Source organism: Antrostomus carolinensis, unplaced genomic scaffold (assembly GCF_000700745.2).
Source record: "Antrostomus carolinensis isolate BGI_N321 unplaced genomic scaffold, ASM70074v2 scaffold48602, whole genome shotgun sequence".
NCBI lineage: Eukaryota > Metazoa > Chordata > Aves > Caprimulgiformes > Caprimulgidae > Antrostomus > Antrostomus carolinensis.
Genome location: NW_010299756.1, coordinates 3627 through 13552, shown reverse-complemented (window position 1 = coordinate 13552; position 9926 = coordinate 3627). Strand labels below are relative to the sequence as shown.

General features: G+C 36.8%; 1 protein-coding gene across 1 annotated transcript; it reads left to right on the top strand.

Annotated features, from left to right (window-relative positions):
* Positions 1 to 1698: 1698 nt before the first annotated feature.
* On the top strand, positions 1699 to 8386 carry FBXO28 (F-box protein 28). Its single transcript, XM_029083730.1, has 4 exons — positions 1699 to 1802; positions 2817 to 2955; positions 5505 to 5700; positions 7379 to 8386. The coding sequence occupies exons 1-4, from the start codon at positions 1705 to 1707 to the stop codon at positions 7771 to 7773; spliced, it is 828 nt and encodes a 275-aa protein (XP_028939563.1). The 5' UTR covers positions 1699 to 1704; the 3' UTR covers positions 7774 to 8386.
* The last annotated feature ends 1540 nt before the right edge of the window (positions 8387 to 9926 follow it).

Sequence of the window (9926 nt, the reverse complement as noted above, 5' to 3'; positions counted from 1 at the left end):
ATAGTTCTTTGCACTGCTTAGTGTAAGAAAATTTGTAAGATGAAAACAAATCCAGTGTTTAAAAAACTAGTGCAGTCCATGTTACCCATTGCAGTTTACAGTCCTGGATGTGGGAGGGCTCCAGCCCACGGAAAGGTCCTTGCTGCCAGCAGGTGTCAGGATACACATGGTTACGATCCCTCTTCCTCTGCTTCCTTGGAATTTGTAGCTAGTAAGGTGTCTAGGATTGCTTTTCCCATGTGCTGGATAATGGAATCGCTAACATAGCCCCTGCGCAGGTACTAGTTCTTAGTTCAGGGGTTTAGTAGCATTAGAACTACAAGTCAGCTGCTAAGTCTTGTACTCAACAATGGTATCAGATCTAGGCAGCCCTAATGCAGCTGGTATTTTAGAAGAAACGTGACTATTTCCTCCTTCCTGTAGTTGAAGGGCCGACATTATTTTTTATACGCTGGAAATGATTTAACTGATTCATTGAATGGAGGGGGGGACCGTGCTGAGACTGTACGTCTGTAGTCAGCCTGTCTGATCGTTCTCCTTCATGTGTTAACAAGGAAGATCTAATACAAAGGAGCACAGACGGACCTACAGCAATTACTTAATGGTCTGTCAATACAGATCTGTTTGAAAATGATCAGTTTTTACTTACAAAACTTAAACTAGCTATGACTAGAGGAAGACTCACAGAAAGTAGAACTTCTTCAAGTAGTGCCTTCCATATAAACAGAAAATAATTGCAGGCTTCTGGCAGAAGTGAGAATCTTCTTCCTAAAGGCATAAACTTACATAGACTTTAAAATTATGAAATGAGTAGTGTATGGAGGGAAGGAATGTTTATTAAAAAAAAAAAAGGCTATTGGAAAGTGGCATCACAATGGGAGTTGTGCACTTCAGTACAAAAATAAAACCCAGAACAATTTCATAGAACAGCTGGGTCACTAAGCTCTTACATCTTCAGAACTGAATTGCAACTGCTTTAAACTTTTGTACGGGTTGGCTTTGTCTTGTAACTGGTTACTTTGTGAAGCTTTAAATTCTGCAGCTATTAACATTCTTTCTCCCTAATTCTGTAAAAAAAAATAATGAGGCTGTTGGTATCCAAGATAGCAAATAAAGGAATCTGTTGAACAGAAGAAATTTTTTTAATACAAAAATCAATTTTAGTTCACATGCATGAAAGAGTACTTTCCTGGTATCATGCACTGCATTGGAAGCTTTTAAATTTAATTGTGGCTGTCTTCAAATGCATAAGCCTTAAATGCTGGAAGAAAAACATAATGATTTATTGTTTTTAAAGGCTTCTTTTTTGAGACTACAAAATATTAACTCGATCTAACAGAAATCACTCTGGAAGCCAAGTTAAAATCCATGCACAGGTATTTGCAACTTCCATTAAAATCAGAGGAAATTTTATCTGCTTACGTATGGGTGGAATTCAGCCCACTATCTCTTCTTAGGGAGTAACAGGAGATTAATTTGTGAACTGTGTGGAACATAGCTGCTCCTTTTTGGAGTATCATAAGCACTCTAAAGATGGTGGTGCCTTAAACTCAGCTGCTGTTTCTGCTTCTTGAAATGGAGCAAAAACTGGCAAGAGAATCTTTTACGACCCAGCAAGTATGGTTAAGATAAAAGTAAAAGCAACTTGTGGCCTTAATTGAGCCTAAAGTTTTTCTTTTTGCTTAAATACAGGTTTGTAAGCGAATGGACTTGGTTTGCCAGCGAATGTTAAATCAGGGATTTCTGAAAGTGGAAAGATATCACAACTTGTGTCAAAAACAAGTTAAAGCTCAGCTTCCAAGGTACGTACCAGTTAAAACTGTAGATAAACTTAAATGTGCTAGATTCTTTTACACAGAATATTGAAAAAGAATTTCTTGGTAGCTAACTTATGTATCTTGAAAATTTGAATCATATTTGTGTTAATTTCATTTTTTTCCAAAAGCACCTTGAACCTAAGATCTAGTTACAAAATAATGGTGTGGGTGAATGTAAGTTGTCTTATGCTGGGAACTGGAATATTGGAAAGTGTCTCTGGTATTTTAAACAGAGAAAAGAAGAGTGGGTCCTGTATTACTCAACTCTTCTGGCAAATCAAGCAAGGACTCCTAGGAATGAATAAATGCCATTCCTTTTCAAGACCGACTGCCTTCACTGATGATTTATCTACGACTCTGCTTAAAAAAAAGCAAGGTTTTTCAGGGCTAAGGATTAAACAGGGGAAAGGGAGGGGGGTTTGACATGTGAGCACTACTGGGAGCTAGTTTCTCACTAAATAAATGTCTTTTCTCCTCTTCCCAGTAAATAAGTGCAGCTGCTGCTGTGTTCTATCAGATTTCCCAGTCAGAGTGAAGTAACTAAATGCTACTTAATGTAGAGATCCTTTGTCAGAAGAGCTTATATCTCAACCTAAACTTTGTAGCAACCACTAGTAATGTATTACATTTATGTAAATTTCCTTCAAGTACTGACTGTAGGACTGGGGGGGGATAAAAATATTCTCACTGACTCAGTGTCTGCTGCTAGTTAGAAATGAAAGCTTGTTTTTAAATAGTCCTAAATTACACGTAGAGTTTATAGATCACATAAGATGTAATAATTGTTTAGAAAACAAATTTTGTCTAAGAAAGTGTAGTATGCTCTTACTAGCTGGTGTTCAATCTATATGTTTTTTTCCATAAAGACAGAACTAATGTTAGTGGTTACAATTTCAAACCTCAGAGGCTTTTAAGGGTGAAATTAAGTTGAGCGATTGTTACAGTTTCATTTTGTTGACTCATTGTTAAATCAGTGTCACTTAATGGTCTGTCTTTTAGACGGGAGTCAGAAAGAAGAAACCATTCACTAGCTCGTCATGCAGACATCCTTGCTGCTGTAGAAACGAGACTCTCTCTCTTAAATATGACTTTCATGAAGTATGTGGATTCCAATCTCTGTTGCTTCATACCCGGAAAGGTAAAATGTAGACTATATTATCTGAATGTACATCTGGGTTTCAAAAATATGATTATGTAACTTAGCCTGGGACAACTGGGACACATTTATATAATGTGTGTGTATATATATATACACACACACCGAAACTGTGTTTCGGGTACTTGCAAGCAAACACGCAAGCCAATACTCACTATGACAGGCAGTCTGAAACGAATGAACCAGACTAAATATAAATATTAATTATTTTAAACTTGGTTTCCATTTTCCCTTAGATCCTCTCTTAATTCTGACATAGCACTTGTGGCATATACATCCTATACAACCTTTTACAAGAAACACGTGATATGTAGGGTTTAATTCTAAATTTTAATTGTACAAAACAGTTGGAGGCCAGGTCATCAGAAGATGTAGTAATTTAGACTATGTATAACCCTAAGCACTCAGTCAATCAGGAAGATTTTAGGCAACTTTCTTAAGGGTTTGAATACTTCGGATTAATTGAATTAAGATATCTAGTATGTGGAAGCACTGTTTGGTATTAGAGTGGATGGGGTAATTTTGTAGGTAGAATTAGTTTTAAATGTAGATAAAATGTGTTAAATATTAATACTACTGAACAATTCTGGTGTTTCAGAATACTATATATAAAATTAAAATATAAATTATGCAAGCAAGACATACATCAGAGATACCACTGTTTTATAAGCTGTGAAAACAGCAGTGCACAGGGGAATTAACAAAATCATGATCTGAGGAAGACTGGTACAGCTCAGGGTTGAAACAAGATCTGCAAACATTAGCCTAATGCTCTATTCATTGATCTTTCCATGTGAGGTTTGGATATGTTGGTATTAATTTTTCATGGGCAGATAACTGAGTTGCAGCGGGATGAGTGGAAGCGTTAGCTGTTGGGTTCAGGTGAAGCATGGCAGGCGGTTTTACATTCAGTACAGTAAGACAGGCTGTTGGCACAAAATGTATTTTTATCTTGAAGAGATAACTTGATTTCTGTATGCTCTTATTGACTTGATATTTAATTAATTTTAAATTAAATAATTATAGTTTAATACATTTATGCTTATTTGTCTTTATATTTTTATATATACCGTGTATTTTAAGAAATTAATATAACATTAAGTCAAATAAGCTTAAGTCCTTGATACTCATACAGGGAATGGAATACTTAAAAAAAGTAAGGCAACATTTCTTTTGACAGCAGATGGAAAGGCAATACACAATCTAGACCTGTGGTGTGCAGGAGCTGGGCAAGTGAGCTTGCCAGCCATTTTCCTTGTGGGCACTGAGTGATAAGGACCTTGTTTCCATTCTGATACAACAGCGAAAAAGGTTTTTTTTAAATTATTTACTTATTAAATTATGAGCTTGCTAGCACTGCTGCTCTCTCAGCACAGTCACCAGTTCATCAGAAAATCCTATTTTGGTCAGGCACATTCAAGGCTTAGTGTTCACTTACAGTCTGTGGTTTCTCCCTCACCTGCCCTGCTCCCCTCAGGAAATGTCATTTGAATGAAGCTGCCACAGACCTGTCAGGAAGTGAATTTGTGTTTGAATATGAGTCCTAATTTCAGGTTTGGCATAATCTGTGAGGGTTCCTGGTGATATAGCAGAGCACTGCTGCAAGATTTTATATTGAGGATGGCAGGAGAATGCTTTGAGGATGCTGTTGCTAACAGGATATAATGTGGGTAAAATTAGAGAAATCCTTTGTAAGCTTGTTGCACAATGAGACATTTTTATCTAGCTTTTGCAACTTTTTAGCTAAGCTTCCTTCATTAAAACAAGATGCAACCTGTGATTCTAAGCCCTTAAGATCTGTGTTCTTCAGGAGACTCTTCAACCACACTTAATCCTGTGCAAAATACCAAAACCAGTATTGGTAATAAGAGACCAACACTCCTATCTTGACCTGCCTCAGACTGTGATTCATAGATTAGCAAGACATCTTTCATCTCTCTGTATCTCTCCTAAAGGGCTTGTTTGTCAAACCTCTTAAGAGGGTGCTTATGTTTCCTGTCAGTGGTGGATTGATGTTTTATAAATGAATATATTTTGGACTTCATCTGAATTTGCAATATTTTGGGTGTATGCAAGTGGATTCAAGTAAATATTTGTAACTCTTCAGACCGACATAGTGATAATTCTTGCTGTTCCATTCATGTGTTTTGTGTGCCACGTAACTGGCTGGGGGAGTGACTTCTCTGCAGTGTGGCTTAGAGTATTTTGCTTCAGGTCTTCGAAAAAGAAATTCTGCTCTGCTGAGGATAGATTACATAACTCAGAACTCAGGTATGGGTGTAGTAAAACAAAATTTCACACAGTGAGCATTATTTCTTGAGTTTGAAGAGAGTTGTTGTGATAGATCAAGTGAATAACTTCTCTGATATACCACAAACAGCACTTCATTTCAAAAAGCTGATCTAGAACTAAAGCACACAGTGGTATGTAATAGGTATGTAGTGAAAGCCCCTGCATATGCCAGAACAACTAGTATGATCTGAAATAATCTTGCTTTATCAGAAAATCCTAATTTTTCTTAAATGTTTTAGGTAATAGATGAAATTTATCGTGTGCTAAGGTATGTAAACTCTACAAGAGCTCCTCAGAGAGCTCATGAAGTTCTTCAAGAACTAAGGGACATTTCCTCCATGGCTATGGAATATTTTGATGAGAAGATTGTTCCAATACTGAAAAGAAAGATGCCTGGGTCAGATGTATCGGGACGTCTGATAGGAACTGCCCCAGGTATTAATTCCAATGTCCAGTTAAGTTTTATTCAGTTGTTCTGTAAAAATTCACAGCACTGTGTCTTTTTAAAGCTCCCTCCCTGAAATGTGAGCTTTATTACATAAATATTTATGATAACTTGTTTCTTAAGAATGCTAACTTAAATTCATTTGCTTTGAAATTTAAGGAGCCTTTGTACTACCAAAAGAACAGTCACTTAAATGTATATTAGAATTATGCATAGTGTATTGTTGTAGGGCATAGAGAGCTAGGACATACTTGTATGTGCTTTTTTACTTTCCTGGGGCACTAATGTGTACACTAATAAGCAAAATACTTATGGGTAATAGTGAAAGGCAATTAAAATAACTGTCTATAAATACATAATTAAACTGGTCTTTTGTATACTCTGTCAGACTTCCCAGAACTTTTGTGAACCAAAGTCTAAGGTGGTTGCCTCATATAATGGCCAAAAGCCAGAAGTTAGTAGAACTGTAGTGTTTTCCCTGTGCTGAACATCTGCACACTTCTTAGGAACTCTGAAAGTAACTCCCTGAAAGGATAACTTAATAAAAAATTAAAAAAATAAATTACATCTTAAACAATAATGATAGGCTTAACTGCAGGAGCTGCTTGTTGTTTCTGGTATGTCCTGTCCATCCTTTTAGCCATAATTGTGTATACCACCTCTTAATTATATCCTCTTAATTATACCCCAGTTCTACTGAGTCTCTTAGCTGAGGAAGTATTGCCCAAAACCATAGTTGATGCCAGTCGGCTTTTCAAGGCCAAGGCTTTATGTGGCATAAAAATGCCTCTCTTGTGTTGAGGGAGGAGCATAACCTATCTAGCTGGTAACCCTTTAGTGTCACGTAGCTGTAGCTGTGCTGGCATCTTAAAGGGGAAAAAAGAGGAGGAGGATGGTTGTTCTAGGCTGTTCTGTCTTTGTAGTGCTGAAAAGTTACATCCTACTTGCACAGCATTGCTAGAAGAGTGAAATAAATGATAGAAAAAGTGATAGCTATATTTTATGATAGAAAAAGTGAAAGAAATGATACAGTAGCTGTTAGTCTCCTTGATTTGCAGGAACTTTATTAAAATCAACATCCCCAAGCTCAAATTCCAGTATGGTTTTAGTACTTAGGAAGAGTGATTGTAAAGAAGCATGGAAAATAAATTCCTTTCTTCCAAAAAGTAAGTTAAATTGAAATATCTTGTTAAGCCCCAAACCATAAAATTTTAGAACTTTATCTGTCTACAACTAAGACAGCAGAACAGTACTCTCTATTAAATCATATTTATTTAATGTAACCATTCTATAACAAGTAATTTATAGACATATTGTGGGTTCTTTACTCAACGTCTGTGACTCTAAATCCAGGTGACAATATAATATCTCTATGTAATTTTTGATACAGCAAAAGGAGGGGGGCTTATATACAGAAAATGAAAGATGAGCTGTTTTCCAGACCACTGAAAATCTAAGTATTTTTAGTTAAACTAGTTGTGCTCTGAGATACCATATGCTCTTGTTAGACACTTAAATGACTGTAAATCTGTTCACATGTTCACATAACTTGCAGCCAGTATTCAGATTCATGTTTGGGGAGTAGGGATGAGCAAAATACGAAAACTGGGGCACAATTTCTACCTTTGTCTTAAAGCTGTAGAGGATTAATCCCAGTTTTCTCTGAAGTTCCAGGGCCTTCTGCAGCACTGACAACAATGCAGCTGTTCTCCAAGCAGAACCCTTCAAGACAGGAAGTCACCAAACTCCAGCAGCAAGTAAAAGCGAATGGCACGGGCTTGACAGCATTAAAGCGGGAAATCTCAGAGCTTCGCATCAAAGTGCAAGAGCAACAGAAACAACTCCAAGATCAAGACCAGAAACTGCTAGAGCAAACCCAAATCATAGGTGAACAGAATGCCCGATTGGCTGAGCTTGAACGCAAGCTGCGAGAGGTGATGGAGAGTACAGTAGGAAATTCTTCAGGTTCTGGCTCAAATGAACAATCTCCTAGAAAACGGAGGAAGGCGGTTGAATCCACAGACTGTCCTAGGAAATCTAAACGCCTTCGAAACAGAAAATAACTTGGGAGCAGATGACACCTTCAGGAGGATACACTGCTTTAGTAGCCCAAGCAGGTCTGCTTGTTTGGATACTGTGATTAGCTTCATGGTGTCACTTAGGCTGCTGGCTCTTCAAAACACCACTTAGACTTGAACAGTAATTTTCTTTCATTGAGACATTTCCCCTGCTTTCTGTATGGGTGGGCCTAATGCACAGAATCTTTAAGATTTGCAATAGATACATACTAACCAGACCTGCTCTGTTATGTTTTGAAGGGTTAATCTTTTTTCTGTGCAGATGTGTTTAAAGTAAACTTATTTGTGTTTATGCATATGTTCACATAAAATCTTAAATAAATTAAGTCTTAACTGACTAAAAAGTTAAGCGTAAAAAACAGATGTCCTGTTCACTTGAAGGAAAGATCCACTTTAAAAATCTTGTTTTAGAGAACTTTTTTGTTACAAGTGACCTTGTCTGGAATGACCAAAAAGTAGTTAATACTTTTTGGGGAACTCTGTAATGAGTAAAACTGACTTCTTAAGCTACAGTATTGGCTATATATTTTTGTAAACTTACAAGGAAGGGCCTTCTATCCAGTCTTGACATGCACACACCCTGGTTCTAGGTCTTGGGAGCCATATTTTACATTTGCATGGACAGATGCATGTACAGCTTAGTCAGCCTGCTAAAAGCACTTGCCTGAAATTGTTTTTAACTCTGGGAGAGAGTACAGAGACCTATAAAGCAATTTCTTTGTTCCTCAGCCATAACTGAGCATCTGCTTTCAGCACAACTGCTTTCTTACGATGAGGTGGTCTTACGAAGCTATGAGAGTTTGAACCCTTTTGCTGCCTGTAAATCGCAGGTCTTCTTAGCCAAAGCTGGAGAATTGAGAAGCTACCTATGCATCACTTGATTCATAGGCCAACAGCTGATAACTGTCAGACAAATTGTCCCTACACTAGCCAAGCTCAGGGGGACACCATTTGAATGAAATGCTGTATTATGGAAAAACTTAACTCTTGTGTGTGTGTATGTGTTGGGGGTGGGATGGAAATTTCTCTGTAACACTGATGACAATATTCTAAGCTTTCCGTATCCTAAAAGGCAAATCACTTCAGACAAAGCTTTAATTTCTTTTGCACTTCTGTTTTGAGCTTGTAACTGGAAAAGCATGTCTTGCACTGTTCAGTCTCTCTGGTCACTTTAACAACCTCAGAGTTGTGTACAGTGATTTTTTTTTTTTCCCCTGTATATTTTTGGAACCTTATACAAATACCATTGTCCTTGGTTTTTGTTTTAATCTACTAAACTATGTAGCTTTATAATTTGACTAAAGTTTTTTTTACTCAGCTGCTGCTTTGGGTTTAAGCAGTACTGAATTCAACTTGGTATGGCATTGAAAATGCAAATGCTGCATTTGTAGCTGTTCAAAATCTTGATACTATTACCATGGGTTAAGGTGCAATTTTCTCTTCCATTTTGTATGGCTGTCAGCATAACATAGTGGTTGTATTTAATCACCAAACAAATCAGAAATTGTCTGGTCAAATGTTATATAATCATGAGAGAACTGACATTTTTCCTGAAACCTCATATACAATGTTTACTTCTAAAATGTATTGGCTCATACCAGAAGTAACACTGCAAACACCTAATATTTGTCAGACATTTAATCTTCAAATAAACTTGTTTGGTAGTTGAGTCTTTTACAAAACAAGGCATGTCTCTTAAGAAAAGCATCAAGGAAATGATAAAAGGTTATCTGAGGGAAAGGTTAAACTGTTAAAGGAGCATTTGCCATCACATCACTGGTCTTCCATGGCTTGGCATTTTTTTACTGTTAAAGGTCTCTAAGACAGATATCTGCTGTTCAGTTTAAAAATACTGGCATATACTTTATCTTTGAAAAAATAATTTTGAATCAAAGGGTCAGCATGATAGCTGTAATAATTGTGTATCGCAATACAAATTCATTTAATGGTCATTCATGATGACAAATTAATGTAATGGCCTTATTACCAGATATTTGTGGTTAAATACTTCTAAACAAGTATAAGCCTGTGAATTGCATTTACTGAAAAGGTTTATTCATACATCTCTTAATGTCTTTCACTTTAGCTTCTTTATTCATTTCTAGAAGATGCAATCAATTCCTCCCTACCCCCCCCCT